The sequence below is a fragment of the Oratosquilla oratoria genome, chromosome 42, assembly GCF_046742065.1.
Source record: "Oratosquilla oratoria isolate Oo_2021 chromosome 42, ASM4674206v1, whole genome shotgun sequence".
Classification (NCBI taxonomy): Eukaryota; Metazoa; Arthropoda; class Malacostraca; order Stomatopoda; family Squillidae; genus Oratosquilla; species Oratosquilla oratoria.
In genome coordinates, this window is record NC_134818.1 from 16,640,334 (window position 1) to 16,660,644 (window position 20,311).

The following is a 20,311-nucleotide window of genomic DNA, read 5'->3' on the forward strand; positions in this document are numbered from 1 at the left end:
AACTTACATTCCTTTTAAGGACAGACGTCCCCCAAATCAGGCTCGCCCAAAGTGGCTCGACAAAGAAACTGAAAAAAGTATTGCTAAAAAGAGACAGGCTTATAAGAAATATAAGTGCTCGGGTGCATCTAATGACTATGAAAGTTATGTATCAATACAGAGAGATTTAAAAAAGACAACAAGAAAAAGAAAACGACAATACGAAATGAACATCGCTGATAAATCCAAAGAGAATCCCAAAGAATTCTATAGTTACATTAGAGATAAAAAGGTTGTTAGGAATCACATTGGTCCACTATTATCTGCTGACGGTCAACTTGAATATTCAAATGAAGGAATGTGTAATATCTTAAACAATTAATTTAGCTCGGTATTCGTAAACGAAACACCTCAAAGTGAACTCCAAACTGAAAACTGTGAAAAGTCTAGGGTAAACTTACTACGGTAAATATAACAAAAGAAAAAATTAAAAGGTGTATAGATAAACTCAAAGTTAATAAAACACCAGGGCCTGACGGTTGGCATCCAAGAATCTTAAAGGAAATAAAAAATGAGATGGTTGTTCCATTAGAAATTATTTTCAAGAAATCCATCATATCTGGAGATGTCCCAAGAGAATGGAAGCTAGCTAACGTTACTCCCATATTCAAAAAAATGTGACAAAAAGAAGCCAAATTACTATAGGCCTATAAGTTTGACTTCAATCGTAGGAAAAATAATGGAAACTATCATCAGAGATGCTATCGAACATCATTTAGAAAGTAACCGTTTGATAAATGATAGCCAGCATGGTTTCAGACGGAAACGTTCTTGCGTGACTAACTTACTCGAATTCTACAACACAGTTATCTCGAATTATGATAAAAGAAACAATATAGATTTAATATATCTAGACTTTGCAAAAGCTTTTGATACCGTCCCACACGAAAGACTACTTACTAAATTAGCTTTACACGGAATAAGTGGTAGCCTATTAGGTTGGACTAGTAATTGGTTGAATGGTCGAAAACAGAGAGTTGTTTTAAATGGAAAAACTTCTAGATGGAAAATTTTTACAAGTGGAGTTCCTCAGGGTTCCATTCTTGGGCCACTTCTATTCATAGTATATATAAATGATATAGACCATGGACTAAAATGTACTGTTTCCAAATTTGCTGATGATACAAAACTGTGCGGAGTGGCAAATGATCACTCAAACCAATTAGATATTCAAGAAGATTTAGATAAATTACAGCAATGGTCTGAAAAGTGGCTAATGAAATTTAACACAAGTAAATGCAAGGTAATGCACATAGGTAAAAATAACATTAAGTACGATTACAAGTTATTTGGAAATTCGTTAACAAAAGTGGATAGTAAAAAAGATCTCGGCGTAATTATCAGTAACGACCTCAAATCATTCAAGCAGTGTATTTTAGCCTCTGAGAAAGCAAATATGATTCTAGGACTGATTGCGCGATTTTTTTATTTAAAAAATCCATCACTCATTAACAAGCTATATAAATCGTTAGTTCGTCCAAATTTGGAATATGCTGTTTCCGTGTGGTCACCGAATCTCATTAAAGACATTGACAGACTGGAAAAAGTACAACGGCGAGCCACAAAACTGATTCCAAATATAAAGAATAAATCATACGGAAATCGATTAAAACATATGAATCTGTTTTCCCTAAAAAAGCGTAGACTCAGAGGTGACTTGATACAGGTCTTTAAGATTTTAAAGGGAATTGACAACATCAAAAGGGACAAAATTTTCACACTGAATAAGAATCAGACAAGAAACAATGGTCTCAAACTGTCCGGAAATAGATTCAATTTGGAAGTAGGTAGAAACAACTTTGCCAACCGTGTAGTTAATGAATGGAATAAACTTCCTGCACAGGTAGTGCAATGTAGTTCAGTTCGAAGCTTTAAGACTCATTTAGATAAACACCTAAGCAAGATGTTGTAATGATTATAATTTATTTCATATTATCTGTTTTTGTTTTGTTATCATTTGTCTGTCTGATTTTCATTTATTATTAGTTATATGTCAATTTATTATTATTTACTATTTACCTGTTTGTTTATTATTTAACTATACCTATGCATTCATTTATGTATTTCATTTGTTATTAACACTATTATAGTTTTTATTTTTTTTTCGCATCCGACCTAGATACGGACCAAAAGGTCTCCTGTCGGCATGCTCCGCCTTTGTAATCCTTTGTATGTGATACAGAGTAATATCTAGAGATTCTAGACATTATCAATAAGAAATCGAAGACCAAGAAACTATTCGTTATGGGGAGCGGCAAAAGGTAGGAAAATGTATAAACAAGTACATGATGAACAATGTAAACATAAACTCGATTAAATTTGAGGATAATGGATTACATTTTTATAGTGATAAGGAATATCTTATGTCAAGATAAGATAAGAAGACTAGAAATCGAAGTTAGAAAATAGAAAATTGCGACAAGACCAAAAATAAACACGCTAACGAGACCAATCTAAGGATACATTTATCTCTGAAGGAGGGTGGCAACAAAACTTTAAGATATTATGAACGTTAATAAATTATAGAGGTTAATCTAATTTGATAACGTTAGGTATTGCACAGTGCAGAAGTAATTGGTCGTTATAAGCGTTATATGTGTTACAGACGCATATAACCATAAACTCAGACATGACACAGAAAACACCGAGGTTTGAACACAAGGATACCATTAGCTTTAAAATATCAATTGATATGTTACTAACTTCGACGAGATCATAACTAACACATTCTAATACATCTTGCTCACTGATATCTAGGTCACAGGTCAAGAGTATCGAATTTCATATTTGTTATTTCGGGGATTCCTAGATATTTTAGTAGGTGAAGTTATATTAATCTTCCTTGATATATGAAACTGGAATGATGACAAGATAAACTTCCAATATGAATGAATTGGATTGTGATGTAGAGTAGAGATTCCCATTTTCTCTGACTAATGACGTCACTTTTGTTGTTGTTATCCCTAGAAGTAGGAAGCGAGTGGGCAACTTGCGTTGTTATCCAGCGTTTTCTTGCTTCAGGGAGGCCTATGACGTCCAGGCAACTCTGGAATTATCACAGCAGATAACGTAAGTATTTCTATTCTATGCAGAAATAGAAAAACGGGCTGAAAGTTATCAAACTATACATATGTGAAATGTTTGTGTTGGCAGGCAGTTTTGGTTATGGTGTCACGCTGTTACCTTGAAACAGCTTGTTTACGGAACCACCCCAATCTGTAAAGCCACGCCTCTAATATTTTCCTTTTAAAGGGCTATATATGTTAATCATGTATTATTTTGTATGGACGGAAGAGTAGCTGTAATATTATTAGGACAAACTAAAAGGTGACTCATCCCGTACTTTGGGGGGATTGGTCATACGCAAAACTTTCCAAGGTAACAAGTACTCGTTTTGCATCCAACACCCATCAAACGGTGCTCTTTGTTACCCAGCTAGAACCATGTAAGGCAATTAGGCAAGCAAAGGGACAGGAATACCCAGTATAAATGTGACCTTAATTTACATTCTTTAATTCACTTTAGACCCAAGTTTATCTAGAGATTCAAGTGATTTAGGAAGTACAAATAAGTTGTATAATTGTGGCTTATGAATTGTAAGTTGCAAAGTATCAGTATTGCTTTGCAGACTGCAGATTGATGTAGCATATTGTAATTATTACAAATTTGAAACCTAATTTTTTAATGATGGAGCGACTACATATTTTCTCTGATTTTAAGCCTACTTTTTCAGTATAACATAAGGATGCACATTGTAAATTTAAAGTAAAGTGGGGGATCTAACTATTAGGAAGCAGAAACTAAGACATGTATAATTTAATGTCTTCAGGGTACCACAGATAAAATAAGATACCTCGGCAGAAGCCAAAGTGAAAAGAAATGCACTACTCAGTGTAAAAGGGGTTTATCAGTGAATTATGATAATAAAGCATGCCAACAGGAGACCTGTTTGTTTATAACAAGGTCAGGTAAAAAAAAGTTGGTGTTTATTCAACTTTGTGATGGGCTGTATCCTTTTTGTTACTACAAGTGTTCAAGTCTTATAAAATGAAAGTGACGGAGATTAATTAATTAACCAGGTGGCAGCTGTAGTAAAAGGGAAAGTTCCATAAGGGGTCAGGTAAGAATTTGCATCAAACCTTTGAAAAGTAGGTTTCCTGCCAAGAAACTGATAAGGCAAATTGAAGATAGACTGAACTCCAGAGAGAAGTAGGCACACATAATAGGTTATAATGAATACAGAGCTGTGTATAAGGTATTGACTGCATAAATTGGTAAATTTTTAGAAGTGCACACCTATGTGATATAGCTATAGAAAATCATTAATTTTGTAAATTATAATACATCAACGTAATATGCGATTTTCTTGGTGGAAATAAATAACAAAGTTGCTAAAACCGATTTACTAATGAACAAAGTCACGGCAGTTGAATGATACACCTTGTTTGTATTAATAGATGCCGAGGTTGAAGAAATGAAAGGATAAATTTGTCTATTCTATCCTAACTTACTTAACCTAACCTATATTTAGTAATTTGCAGCCCTACTAAATAATGCCCGGTAGCGACCTGCGATTTCCTATGGTGCCCAGGCATTGTGTAAGCCTGTTTTTTCAGTTCCAATGGTTGATATCATATAATTCGTCTACTAGTGAATTCACAAAAAAATTAGTTGAATTTAGCAGGAGAAACGACGCACAAAGCGGAAAATCCTTTGCTGAAATTAGTGCGCAGGCCGTGGCGGTGGTGCCATCTTTGTTTATGTCCGGTTGTTGGAAAATGTGGAATGGCTTAATTACCAGCAGTTAGGTTAGGTTAGGACCTATCCTAAACCACCGCCACGGTCCAGGTGCTAAATTCAGCAAAGGATTTTCTGCTTTGTGCATCATTTCTCCTGCTAAATTCAATTTTTTTTTTGTGAATTCACTAGTAGATGAATCATTCATATGATATGAACCATTGGGACTGAAAAAAAAACACACTTGCACAATGTCCTGGCACCATAGGAAATCGCCGGTCGCTGCCGGGGATTAATTAGTACAACACGTAATTTGGTACCTCAAATTCTAAAGATCATCCAGGTCATTGTTGTTGTTATGGATGCTTATGGCCTGATTAATTATTTTTTTTTTATTATTATTATTGTACCATGGGCAATTAACAGACGACGGCAGAACCTTGTGTTCTCTCATTTAGTCCAAGGGAGCACTATTGTCTTTGTAACAGTGTTTATTAATGTCACTAGGAGTTGGAGAACACCCGGTCCACAATGTGAAAGCTATCGTCTAACTGACAGTGACTGGACTGGACAGACGAGAACATGGCGTCTGGACTGTATCCTAGCAGCTTTGTTCGTTAGTAGATTTGCTTGTAGCAAGGTTTTTTGTTATTTCCACCAAGAAAATTGCATATTATGTTCATGTATTATAATTTGCAAAATTAATATTCAATTTTCTAATGCTTTATCACGTAGGTGTGCACAACTAAAATAATACCCATAAATTTTATGCAGTCAATAATTTGAGGACTTTAGAATTCTCCTTTTTCATTCATGACTTCACCTCATTGCAAGTTTTGTTTATTTGTACTCTTTTACATGTTGCTGGAAGACATTTTGTACACTGAATATGAAATATTTAAAATATGCCAGTTTCAGAGAGTTTGTTCATTACTTATAAAACAATCATTAACATAACCCCCAATGAATCCTTACCTAATTTTTTTATTGATCATTTACTTTTGTAAACAACTTTCTGTTGGTGTTTGCATTGATTTGGGTTGTGTTTATATAATTCTCAAATGAGTCATAATTTGATATAATAATCAAATTTTGCCAATGGATTTTGCTCTAAAAATAATTTTTCCACTCTTTGAAGACACCATTCATAGATTCACTTACTTTTATCAAAATTTGAAGTACTCTACCAGGGTAATCCAATACATCACATACATCATACATACATACATATACCAAGGCTTTTTTCCCCTTACAAGGGAGGTAGCCAAAAAGCAAAAGGCATAAAATCATTCCCACCCATTCCATCCCTGAATACACTCCACACCCCTCCACCCTCCCTCTTATCTTAGCACCTCCTGGATGACAGGTCATCCCTGCACCCTGTCCAATGCCCTGGGTCAGAAGCAGTGTCGCAAGACACATCACATCCACAGCAAGGCCGCTTCATTAAATCGCTGACCCCCCCCCCCTCTCCGTCCCCCCATTGCATAAAAGGAGAAGACGGGGAGAAATCCCTTCTGGCTGCGTCAAATTTTGCTCACACATACTACCTCACCCCCCATCCTCCTGCCCATTCCACCTCATGCATCACAACATCATCCATATACAACCATTCTCCATTCACCCCTGTCTTCTGTCCTCTCCCGTCCTTCCTCAACAGACATTCCCCTCTTCCCCAAAGCCCCCTTCACTCCATCCATCCACTTCATCCTAGGACGTCCCCTCATGTTCACTCCCTCCACGTCTGCCTTCCATACCTCTTTTACTAGTCTTTCTTCACTCATTCTTTCTATGTGTCCAAACCATCCTAATACTCTTCCATCAACCCTATCTCCCAACTCCCTTTCCACCCCTGTTCTCCTCCTCACCTCCTCATTTCTCACTCTATCTAGCCTAGTAACCCCCATCATACTTCTCAGACACCTCATCTCAAACACATTCAAACTCCTCTCTTCCTCTCTTATGTTCCATGATTCTGCCCCATACAGTGCTGTTGGCACAATCACTCCTTCATACAGTCTCCTCACATCACATACTCTCATTAAAAAATCATATCCATTCTCCCTTCTTACACAGTGTGTATACTTATCTCAATAGAAAAGAAATTAGCAACATTTTAGATGTTTTAAAATTATCAGATATATAAAAAAGAAAAATTGCACACCTGGAAGAAAACAATATAATAAACTTGACAATTTGGATTCAGACAGGGAAGGTTATGTACTACAAATTTAATATGTTTCTACTGAAGACTAATAGATATAATACAAGAAAGTGATGGATGGGCTGATTATACTTTCCTAGACTTAGAAAAAGCCTTCAACAAAGTACCACACAAAAATTATAAAAAAAAAAAAAAAAAAAAAAAATGGAAAACATAGAGATACAATGTAACTTACTAAACTGGATGGAGGATTTCCTGCATGGTAGGAAAATGAGAGTAGTGCTCAGAGAAAAGTGTTCAGGTTGGGAGGAGGTGATTAATGGAGTTCCACAGGGATCAGTATTGGCTTCAGTAATGTTCGCTATTTATGTGAATGACATGGATGAAGATGTGGAATGTTACATGAGCTTCTTTGCAGACAATGCTAAATTGTTGAGGAAAGTGAAAAACGAAAGATTGTGAATCACTACAGAGGGACCTAAACAAGGTTTGGAAATGGAGTCAGAAGGGGGAAGTAGATTTCAAAATTAAGAAATGTAGCATAATGGAGTTCGAAAAAGTAAAAAAGAACATCAGGATAATATACAATTGGAACAAAGGACGTGAAGAAAGTAGGATCTGAAAAAGATGTGGGAGTAGTTATCTCAAATGAATTGTCCCTTGATAAACAAGTAAACAAAATTGTCAGAGAATCCTACAACTTGCTAATGGTCAATAAAGGTGGTTTTTGCCTATTTAAATAAAGAAATGTTTAAAAAATATTGATATATGGTTTAACGTCACAAACTCCCCCCTATCAGAAGGCTAGGACGGTGCCCCTCACAGAGGACTTTGTAGGGTGGAAATTTAATGAACCATACCCTTGGTTCAACTTCACATTAGTCACACTAATAAGGCCAAGACATATGCTGTGACACTATGGTCACCCAATACCAAAAAGAATATAAAGAAAATTGAAAGAGAGCAACCATGTAAATGGCCCCAGCACTTGCAAACCTATCATATGAGGAGAGCCTGGCTAAATTGAAATTACAGACTTCGGAACAAAGAAGAGAAAGAGGCAACCTACTGACCATCCACAAAATCATGAAAGGCACCAAAGTCCTTGATAGAGAGGACTTACTAAATTGGAACAAGAGAAACACAAGAGGACATAAAAAAAAACTCAAAAAGGATAGTTGTAGAAGGGACCCGAAAAAAAAAAAACATTTTCCACACAAAGTGGCAGACATCTGGAACAAACTGGACAAAACAATAGTGTGTGCAAAAACCATACAAGAATACAAGAACATACAAAGACGGGACACCATGAGCATGGCTCCCCTTCCTTTAAGATACAACTAGGTAAATACACACACACTTAGAAATTAAGAATATAAAGAAACTTGGAACCAGACATGAATTTGAAACAAGATATGATAAATTGAAGAGTTGGAAATAGAGCCCTACAAGTATTGCTCCTTTCCTACATGGGTTCCTTGAGTTACGATGGAGTTATGTCCTACGGAACATTGTAAACCTATTTTTTGTGTAGGTCAGAACAAGCTTAGTAAACACCTTCCATGGTGATTTATTTCCTTCCCTCAATGCACTGCCATCAGAAGAGTGTATCAATCTCATGAGGCATAATGAAGGGCACATTAAAACTCGTGCTTGTTATTGATCGTAGTATGTTTATTTTATTTACTGTATTTATTCATGTATTTTTTACTGATTTTCTTTACTGATATATAAACTAAAAGATGTATCAAAAGTGAGGCCTAGGATTTTACAGCTTTTGTACAATGGAAGAAGTTGGCTATTTGGTTTGACTGTTGTATCTTTAATTCATGGTTGTTCTTGATGAGCAGTGTCAATGATGATTTCTGAGAGGAGGCTGCCATTCTGTTTTGTCTCATTCACTATTGTAGTTTGTATAAATACCTGTCCAGTAATGTTGTTACACATTAGTAATTGCACTAAAAACCCACCAGATTACATAACCACCTTGGCAGTTAATAAATTATTTCCTTACATTGTAAAAGTGGACGATTTACCACATAACCCGCGTAACAATATAGATGTCACATGAGATGTCTTGTCCATGTTCCCTAACTTTACCTCTCTCATCTGTATATAAGATATGTATGTTCTCTTGTCTATGTATTCTGCTTGAAGAGGATCACAGTAAGTGATCGAAATATACGGAAATTTGTTACTTCCTTCTTTTCTTAAATCCAAATAATAGTTGTATAAATACATTTGGGTTTTACTGGCAACTGGTTTCTAGTTAGTACTAAGCTATTGTTGTTATTTTTATAGGTTAGAATTTTGATGTTATGCTCAGAATTTGGAGTGGGTAGGTCACCCATGAATAGGTAAATAGTGGAGGCGATAGTATTTATTAATGGGGAACTGTTTTACATTCTTTTGATCCCTGGTAGCTGGTTCTGGGTACTCTGCACTCTCAACCTGTTAAGAAGTTTGTTGGTCATTTCTTGTCATTGTTGTTGTCAGATCCTTTTTTGATAATTGCTTTGTCTTGCTGTACTGCCTCTGACCTGAGCAATGTGTCAAGGAACAGAGATGACTCCATCCACAAGAAGCTAAGATGGTAGGGACAGTGAATGGATTCTGGATGGTTGGGGAATGGGTGTAGAGTATGTGTTTGTGCCTTGACTCTGAAAAAGGGGACTCCTAGTGTATGTATGTATATCAAGTGACTGTATTGAATACCTTATTTATGTCTATTGTCACCATTTTTTTTTTTTTCTCCTCCTCCTCCTCGTTATCCTCGTCCTCCTCCTCCCTCTATCTCTTTCTCTTGGTGGGGGCTTTCTTGCTAGATCCCACTTGTCTTTCTTCTGACCCAGGCTGGAGGAATGACCCTTCATCCACAAGGAGCCAAAATAGAAATGAAGTTCAGGATGACAGATGAGAGTGGGATGGGGTGTGGGGGTGGGAGCATGCCTTGGCTAGAAACCTCCCTTATAAGTGGGAAGAAGCCTAGTGTTATATAGATTGACTTGTTGAGTGATATGTTTGAGTTGAATACTGGTGGAGTAGCCTTTGTTGAATCCATGTTGATTTGGGGAGATGGGCAGTTGCGTTTTGGTTCTATCTAAGATCAGTCTTTCCATGAGTTTGAATATGGTAGGTAGGGAGATTGGACCTTAGCAGTGGTTTCCCAGTTATTCTCAGGCTGACAACTCCATAACTCCTAAGCTATATCCCTAATGCCCTCCCCCCAGTGCACATATACAAACACATCACTTTCTTAGTACTAGGTCAGTTGAAAATTCAAAATAATAATTGTATTTACTCTTGTATAAGGTACATTTTCATTCCTGATTTTAAGTGGAAAGATGGGGCTACGATTTATACAAGGAACTAACTGAAAATTGTCAGTGTGCTATCTATCACTGTAGGCTGTTGATTTTTACCAGCTTTTGCCATGTTTGATTGAATTATAGAAAAAAATAATTGTTTCACTTAGATTTGATTAAATTGATACCTGTGTTATTGATAATATAAATTGTATCTTATGAATTACTGAGCTTTATTTAATAATAACTTTGGTTACTATGTGATGATCAATATGATCAAAGCACTTAGGATACTGCAATTCTGAATAAATTACTTTGCATATTAGTGCATGAAAAAGATAATTGGTGGAATGTGTCTTTGAATTATACCAATTGTTTTAGTATATAGTGAAAACATGGTTATTTCTATACTAAGTGGCCCGTTTAACAGTAGAATTATTCGACATTGAAAAAAATTTACTCAGGCAAGTTGGCAGTCATGATAATGCTTTTGTGATACTGTTTTGTTAACATCTTAGTTACACACTACTTCATCTCTAGCACATTTGAAGTTTTCATCTCTTTTGTGTTTCCCTTACCATTATAATTCAGAAGTGGCTTCCCCAGTGATATGGGCATGTGGCATACTTTCTTGATGTTGATCCTGTTCATAGGGTTATCTCCTGTCCCCCCTTCCCCCAATACATTCTCTCCTTTTGATGATGTTGAAAAACTTACAAAGCAAGTATTTTAGGTTATTTTCAGATACAAGACAATGCAACGTCTTCGAGGTCTTGTACAAAGAAGCTAGGGAAATGCTGGAAATGTAAAGTGTATATATTTATTCCTCAGATTGCGCCTGAATGTCGGCAAGAGACTTGGGAGGTGGAGGTTTGTCCTGCCACATCCCCTTCATTAGCTGCCTGGGGCCTGGCACCGACAACTTCGACGAATTTTCATCCACGAGTGATATGGCACGGCAGCCTGTTATCCTCAATGTCTATGATATGGTAAGGCTATGTTAAGTTATCTATATTGGAATCTGTATTACCCTGGATGTTTAGAAGGTATTACCTCCATAGTTCTTATACTCATTTTCAATATTTTCTCAATTTCATTTTCTTAAATGAAAGTATATGCTTACCACTTATTTGTGATATATTAGGAAATGACAGTCATATATAGATCACTGGAATGTGAAGATAGTACAGCATGGCCAACAAAGGAGGCCTGTATGTATAAAAATCCAGGTGTAGTAACCATTTGGAAAAGAAAACAATCTCAGTATTAAAACTAAACAATTCACCAAAATTAACCAGACGACCTTCCTAACAAATGTCCTGCAATACTACTTCCTGTGGGTGCCTATTGCTAATCATGAACATGAATGTTTTTAATATATAAGATTTCAAATATTTGTGCTCATTCTGTTTGTGCAAATTTTTAATTGGAATGAATTTGTAGCTTAGGTGAAGTTGTTAGCAATGGTATGATTTTCATGTTTCATCTTTATTACAGTACTGGATAAACGAGTATACCTCCTCCATTGGGCTAGGAGTCTTTCATTCAGGAGTGGAGATATATGGGACAGAGTATGCATATGGAGGGCATCCCTTCCCTTTCTCGGGTGTATTTGAAATTGCCCCGAGAGATGCAGAAGATTTGGGAGATCAGTTCAAATTCAAGTAAGTCAGTCAAGTTTTTGGTAAAAATTAGGTGTGTAAATGACAGCAGTAATTGAGTTTTCTGTATTTATATCTTATTTTTTTCTGTGTATGTTATTAAGAATTACATTTAGTTCATTATATATTAAATTGCCATTGATTGTGGTAAAATTTAGGACCTAGCTATGTCAGGTTTTGCTGTGGAAGTACTGTAACTTGCAGCATTGTCTTTGACCTAAATTGGGAGGGACAGTTAATGATTTTGGATGGGTGTTTTTAAGGTTGGTATATGCTTTAGCTCTTCCACCCTCTTTATAAGAAAATGCATTGTGATATATGTATGCATGTACCATGTATGAAGTAGTAGTATTCTTATATGTATATAAAATAATCATTGGTTAAGAGCTTGTGGTGAAATAATCATGAAAAATCATCAAGTATTAGTTATTTAACCACATCAGTACAAATCAAATTATTGCGTGCAACATCAGCTGCCACATGTGCAATATATCATACTATTCACATTATAAAATATAAAGTCACTCTGTATTACTCATTCTCATTTACTTTGAGTAATAATAAACACAGAAAACATTATCAAACCAGTTCACAGAATCCAGGGGTAACTCGTGTACAACTACAAAAAATATATAATCAAGACACCAACACCAGCATCCTTGTGTACCCACTAGTGCCTCATGTTGCCTACCTAGGCGTCATCGCACCGAAGTGGTTAATCTGTTTTATTACACTGATGTACTGAATGCTCTCTTCTGTTCTCTCTCTCCCTCTTCCACTTTCTTGCTCCCTCCCTCTCACTCCCCCTCTTTCTTACCTTCCCTCCCTCCTTGTCTCTCTGTCTCTTTCTCTCTTGCCCCTCTCTCTCATTTTTCTCTCCCTCTCTCCTCCTCTCTTCCTCTTCTTCCTCTCTCCCTCCCACTCCCCTATTATGGAGGTATCGGCCATTTCTGACTGCAATTGACTTACTACTTTGAAGAAATTATAAAAGATCCAATGAGCTACTGCCTTCCAGCCTTAGCTGGACACAGTAAACACCAGACATCAGTCATGTGGTACAAGTAGTTTTGAGGGATATAGGATTTGGTCAATATTTGCCACAAGAAAATCCTATCCTTGTCCAAAAAAAACCCTGGCCAGTGCTCTGCCCATGTATGCGTGTGCAGTACGAGGAGTATGACATGCCTTAATGTTATACCCATATCACTGCACCCCCACTAGTACTAATTACTTACATTCCGCCATATTGTTGAGGCAACATGGCTTATTCTGAACCTGCCACCCACACCACTATTGATGCTGACCTCGCTCTCAGTGATGAGATGGACATCACTGAGCATCATTGGCCTTCATTTTCAATGCATGAATATGTTGGTATCACACCATAGCAGCCACTACTCCCTGCTACCCAGCCCACCACCACTGCCACTGCAGCCACCACTGTTGCCACACCCACACCATTGCCATCCCCACCACCAAACAATCTGCAGACCAGACTTCGAATATGAGCAAATTCAATTCTCCAGCTTATATGTCATTCAGGCACGACAAAAACTCCCAGCCCACGACTTCCAATAACTTCCTCTCTTACCTTCACCCTCTCCCCCATAGCTCACCTCCCTGTTCACCCCCAGAATTGCTTATGTTAAACTGATCATCTGTGATAACCCAACAATGGATACAAAACTTTGTTGGCTTGCTGAAATTACCAAGTCATTCAGGCTCAGTCTGGAGTTAGCTGAGGTGAAAATGTCTGCTGTCACCTCTCAGTATATGTATATCCCATAGATGTATCAAGATCATTGAAAGTGCCACAAAAGGTTATTTCTTATCCTTGAAACTCGATCAGTAGACCATGTAAATTCCCCATGTATCTTGTCACCTGCTACCCTGTCGGTGTTGACTCATCCCAAGCAAAAAACTTTACGGGCATATACAGTGTGCACCACTTCTACCAACATGAGACACCCATCAAATGCCTTGTCATTGTCTGAAGCCACCCCCAACCATCACCAACAGAACAGCACTTCAGCTTCCTTGCCTACCACCATGTGAGTTTCAAAGGATGAAAGATGAACAGCCTTGGTGCTTCAAATGTTGGGGTGTGGGACATATATCTCAGTATTGTTCTGCTTCCATTGACAAGTGTAGCTGGTGTGCAGGTACTCACCCCTCCCATACTTGTCCACATCACACCCCCCCTCAGCCCACCAACACTAATGAAGCTTCTACAGCCAACCAGCTTCTCGCTCCCACTCCAAATTCATCCATGTGAAAATGCCCCCACTGTCATGAACCCGGGGTGAACATGTGACACATGTACAAAGCACACTCAGGTGGCCACCGACTGCAGACACGCCACCACCACCCCCTCGGTTGCACCCAAGAGCCATCCCACTGCCGACCCATCAAACCTGCCTGACTTGCCACAAGTAATTGCTCTCCATAAGGCCACTGCCAACCTAATGGCACATTGCACAGCCATTACAATGCAGTTGAAAATCACATCAATAGCCTTGCCACACAGCAAGTATGTCAAATCCCACCAAGTCATCATAATGGTTGTAGCCACCTTCTCTGAGAAACTGGAGGCCCTCACCAGCTAGTTCAAAAGGTTCAGTAGCCATGTACTGATCAAGCCACAATGACACACACCTCAGAGTGGCACCACCTCTCTGTCATCATATCCACCAGCCATCTGCAAGCCCAAAGGCAGACTTCGCTAATGAAATAAAACTTCACATCATTACTTGGAATGCTTGTAGCATCAACAAGTATCTGAAAATTACTGCCCTCAGGACCTATGTAGGCTGCCACCAACAGCAAGTTATATTTATTCAAGAAGCTTTTGTTGACCACCATGATCCTGGGACAGAGCCTTGCTCTCAGGCTCTCTCGTGTCCATCATTTCAGGAATGGCCTTCTAAGTTACATTCACTCTTCCATACCCCATCATCTTCTGTACTGCACTATCCATGATGACATGACATTTCAACTCTTTGAGATATCCATAGGCAGGGAAACTGAGACTCTGCAGTGGTTACTTTGTTCCTTGAAAAACCAATCTCACAGGCAATCTTCCCACCCCCATTCAAGAGGCACTCTCCACCCTCAAGAATATCCATGCCCTGTGTCTGATGGCTGCATTATTACGGACAGAGGAAGATGATGACATGCCCATCACTGAGGATGAACTGCATTGTGCTCTTGTCACAAGCAAAACAACAGGTCCTGGAAATGATGGTATCACCTATCAAGTCCTCTGCCTGCTCCTTAAAGTCCCTGGTAATCCCTTACTGCAACTGTACAACCTTTGCTTTAGCAAGGGATTTATACCACAGAGGAGCACACAGCACTGCTTGATGGACGTATATGCTCACCTCTCCCCTACCATTGTGCTAGCATTTCTTGATTTCAAGAGTGCTTTCAACATAGCCAACAGGGAGATTATTCTTGACGAGCTTGTAGAATTTGGTGTCCATGGCACCTCCTGAAGTGGATCCATGGCTATCTCTCAAACAGGACTAAACTTTTACTATTCCATGGGATGTGCAGTACCTCCAGTGAATTCGAACTTGGTACTCTACAGGGTGGGGTTTAAGTCCCTTCCTCTTTAACGTCCTGATGCACTGCCTGCTGTCCCTTCTCCCCAATATTCCCGGCACAACTTTCACCTGCTACGTTGACGATACATGTGTGTACTCCACCTCTGCTGTCAACTTACAGTGCCTCCTTCACTCCTTCTATGAGTTGACATCTGCCTGTGGCCTCATCCTTTCCCCAGAAAAGAGTCAAGTATTCTCTCCTCGGGACCCCAGAAATCTGCCAGTGTTCACTACAGGACACAGTGTCATCCCTCCCTGCATACAGTACCTGTACCTGGGAGTGCCAGTATCCATCACTCCAGCCATACATGCTTGGCAGCACATTCATCCCATCATCCAAGATCTCCACCAGCTAGAACAGCACTTTATCCCCTTTAAATGGCTCACCAACAATGCTGCTGGACTATCCATCCCTTTGGCAAGAACCATCTATGTTGCCTTCATTCGGTCAGTCATAGACACTCTCTCCCTAGCCCTTGGTCAACTCTCCAAGACCTCCTTGGTGCCTTTAGAAAGATTCCAGAACCGAATGATGCAGTACATTCTTGGATGGCCCACCTCCACCAGAGTAGTAAATATGCAGACCAAATTTAATCTTCCTTTAGTTATTGAAAGAATACACACTAACATTTCCTCCTTCAGCATCAAGTGCTTCCACATAACCTATTTGGCCCTGCACTGTTCCCATGTCCTAAGAGCTTCACTTGACCTTGCCACACCCCACCCTCCGCTGTGTCCCTTGTTAACACGGTGTGCTCCACCCTGTAGTGCCTTCACATCGAAGTCCCTGTAGCCAAAATTGATCATGAACTGCCTTCATGAAGGATTCCACAGCCTCAATGTCACCTTTACACCCACTTTAAAGATAGACCCACCACTCCTCCCTGAAGCACATTGTCACAGTGCCCTCCTCAGTTCCTGCCACGCACCATCTCTACGTAGACAGGTCCTTACAGCCAGATGGTAGTGTGGGCTACACCATCTATTCACTGGATGTGGAGCCATATGAGGGAGGCTGGGTTGGTCGCAAGTTACCCAATTCGTCCAGCTCTATGCACTGTGAACTACAGGCACTCCTACTGGCTGTTAACCTACTCTGTCAACGACAACTGAATGGTATGGTAATGTGTGAATCCCAGTCTGCCCTACAGGCCATCTCATCTCCACAACCTATACACCACCCCATCATCCACCACATTTTACAACAGTTATAGTCACAACTCAAGAACACTCTCACAATAAACTTAGTGGATTCCCTTCCACATTGGAATTGCTGCAAATGAAAATGAAGATCTCCTTACCAAAATGCCTGCAAACTGCCACTGCCAATGATGCCACACCCTCCCCCTCTGCTACAAGAAGATCGTACACTCTCCACTGCATGAATGCAGAGCGTGCACAAAGGGAATCATTACAGTAGTACGACCACTTCCGTCTCTCCTGAAGTATCACAAGCATGGACTCCTCATTCGCAGACACATTATCGTGACTGCATGGCTTTGCCTGGGTTACAGACTGCTGTGGCAAGTCTCTGAGGTGGGGCACATACCACACTATTCCACCTGCAAGCTATGTGACCGTCCCAGTGCCAATAGTCTTCACCACTACTGCCTCAAATGTCCCTCAGTTAGAGACCTATTGGCCCAAAGCCAACACTTAATACACGTGAATCACTTTCTCTTAACCAACAATAATACACTCTCCTAATTTGACACTCAAACTTTGGTGGATGCTAAAGCTTACCTCACCTTGATTACCAATATATTTCTCCTTACAGGATGTAATAGCACTACCTAGTGTAAGCCTTGTGGTCTCTTGCAGTCTCCTTCTTTCTTATGTTCTTGTTATAGCCATACAGCTTCACTGTACATAGTAACGTGACGTGTGTGTCACGTATATTATTTATAAATAGAAAGTACCAACTGTACCAGAGTTATTGTTCTATGAGTGTAATAAATTTATATAAAAAAGATCATATTATGGGGTACAGGGATGACCAATTGTTCACAAAGTGCAGAGATGGGAGGAGCATGAAATGGGTTTTCACATATATGAAGTGGATGTGTGCTTTGACACTAGCCCCTCCCTCCACAATATGAGGTAGAAAGGACCCTTGGTGTGTTTATCTGTTAGTCTGTGTCTGTGTATATATGTAGTTAGGCTGGTAGTCAGCCCCAGGTTAAGCAGCCAAATGTTAGCCTGGTTGAAGGCAAACTCTGGTGTAGATAGAGTTGGTTTATTTAACAATGAATGTTGGGTGTCAGTTGGGGATGGGGTAACAAGATGGCAAGGGAGGTGACAACTGTGTTTCAAGTCATGTTCCCGGGCAATCTGCTTGCAAGAAAGCAAAATGGCGGGGGGGAGACGAGAAAGCAGGAGCCATGGGCCAGGTTCGCGTATGCTGCTCCGAGGATATCTGAATCTTTGGCATCCGTTCAGCTCTTGTACAATATACACAGTCAGGTCATGACCTGTGCTCCTAATTGGCATGAGGTCATGTGTGCTGCACAGGAAGTCAGAGGCAAAACATTTGATGCCGGTGTTCTTGTCACATGGCTGGCCAATACTGGCCAATACTGGCAGTGCACATGTTTTTCTTCAAAGAGGTCTTGTGGTTGTCATATGGCAGACACTAGTGCTGGTTAGTCATCCTGCTGGCCCAATGAGCGATTCCCTTGTGGGGCCTCAGAGGTCAAAATGTTGTGGGCAGAGAAGAGATGAGGGCGGGAGTGATGAGGTGAGGACCAGTGAGTGAGGACTACTAACATGCCCCCACGGAATTCAAGGCTGGAAGTGAAGTCATGTAGAGCCTCAACAAGAAATTGTCAAGGGAGTCCTCACGACTTGGCTGAAACTAGAAGGCAGGGGTGGAGCTAGCCCTCAGACTACAGGAGTAGTAGCATATAGTGGTCCATTAGCCACAAGGTAGCAAGCTTTGGGGCGCTCGGCTACCCCCATGGGACTGGAGTTGCCCTGTACGTCATGGATCTCAAAGAGGTTGGTGTATTTTGGGAGGCTGCTCAGGGGATCTCGTACCTGGAACATGTCCCAGGATCATGTCATATGGTGGCATTGGAGCATGGTTACATAATTTTCCTGAAAAGATAGAAACTTGAGAATGGTTGTGGTTGATGGGATGTTAGGCCACCCAGGGCATTGTGGACTTGACAGTCAATGTCACTAGTCATTAGCCTTACTGGAGTCGAGATGTGGGACTCTGTGATCTCCATTGAACATGTGAGTGGGTCAGGGTGGGGACACTCACAGCTCTAGTTTGAAAAATGATCTAGTGGTGGTGGTAGGCCACAAATATACCTGAGGTTGGCAAGAGAGTAGGTAGTCAGCAGACCTGGCAGGCAGCAATTGCAGACAGCAGACCTGGTAGGTTAACTGGCAGTCACAGTTGCAGGCAATCTGGCAGACATTGGTGGTGGTTGATCTGGCACACAAGTGACGGCAGATACCTGTGGTAGGCAAGAGTGTGGGAAGTCAAATTGGCAGTTGGCAGACTTGGCAGGCAGTGATGGCCGACTAGCTGGTGGGCAGGGAACCTGGTAGGTGAACTGGCAGGCAGCGGTAGCAGACGATCTGGCAAACACAAGGTGGTAAAAACCTGTGGTAGACGAGAGTGTAGGCAGTCAAACTGGTAGTCACGGTGGCAGGCAATCTGGCAGACCAAGTGGCAGCTGGCAGCAGTTGAGCAGCAGACAGCAGTGGCAGCTGTGGAGTGGCAGAGGGGGATCAGGGGCCCCATGTGGGGCACCAGTTAAGCTGGTAGTCTGCCCCAGGTTGGGCTGCCAAATGTTAGGCTGGTGGGAGGCAAACTCTAGTGGAGATGGAATTGGTTTATTTAACAATGAATCTTAGGCACCAGTTGGAGGGGGGGGGGGCAAGATGGCGAGGGAGGTGACAACTGTGTTTCAAGTTGTCCCCAGGCAATCTGCTTGCTAGTGAGCAAAAGGGGGTGGGGAGGCAAGAAAGCAGGAGCCGCAAGCCAGGCTCACTTATGCTGCTTTGAGGCTATCTGAATCTTTGGCATCCGCTCAACTCTTATATACATGGTCAGGTCATGACCCATGCTCCTAATTGGTGTGAGGTCATGTGTGCTGCACGGGAAGTTGGAGGCAAAACGTTTGATGTTGGTGATTCATTAAAACAGAGGGTATACGTTCTTCAATAGGTCTAGTGTTCCTGTCACATGGCTGGCCAAGGTGCAGGTTTAGTTATGACTGGCCTGCACATGTTTTTCTTCAAAGAGATCTTGTGATCATCATGTGGTAGACCCTAGTGCTGGTTAGTCATCTTGCTGGTCCCATGAGCCAGCCTTGGGGGGCCCTCAGAGGTCAAATTGTTGTGGGCAGAGAAGAAGTGAGGACTACTTCTAATATATATATATGCATGCATTTGTATTTATTGATGAAGTTATCTTTGTCTACACAATACTGATTTGACCTAATTTTTTGCAGACAAAGTATCCACATGGGGCACACAGATTTTACAAGAGAAGATGTGAAACGGATTGTAGTAGAGTTAGGCAAAGAGTTTCGTGGTGACCGGTATCACCTCATGAACAAAAACTGTAACCATTTCTCCTCTGCTCTAACACAGGTAAGCTAGATGAGGCCTGCAGTGTTAAATGAAAACACAAAATTTCCCATAACTGGAAAGTGTACCCATTTGTTGCATGGTATTTTATTTCATTTAACCAGGGGGCCAACAATGGTATTTGCAAGGTGGGTGCTAGAGAGCATTATCTTCCTACTACTTGTCTTCAGATCCCTCCAGCCCCAAAGGACTGGT

The 20,311-nt window shown here is 40.3% G+C and overlaps 1 protein-coding gene across 4 annotated transcripts in view; it reads left to right on the plus strand.

Moving 5' to 3' along the window:
• The window catches only part of LOC143021471 (deubiquitinase DESI2), a 38,746-nt gene that overhangs the window by 8,309 nt on the left and 10,126 nt on the right, over positions 1 to 20,311 (plus strand). Inside the window, exons 1-5 of one of the 4 annotated variants that reach the window (XM_076179002.1) lie at positions 2,980 to 3,108; positions 11,077 to 11,234; positions 11,743 to 11,909; positions 12,886 to 12,936; positions 19,978 to 20,119. In XM_076179002.1, coding sequence (XP_076035117.1) covers positions 11,088 to 11,234; positions 11,743 to 11,909; positions 12,886 to 12,936; positions 19,978 to 20,119 — 507 coding nt within the window. In that variant the 5' untranslated portion in view covers positions 2,980 to 3,108; positions 11,077 to 11,087. Of the gene's footprint in view, positions 1 to 2,979; positions 3,109 to 5,288; positions 5,393 to 11,076; positions 11,235 to 11,742; positions 11,910 to 12,885; positions 12,937 to 19,977; positions 20,120 to 20,311 lie in introns of those variants that run through there. The other 3 variants (XM_076179004.1, XM_076179005.1, XM_076179006.1) reach the window with 3 other exon arrangements.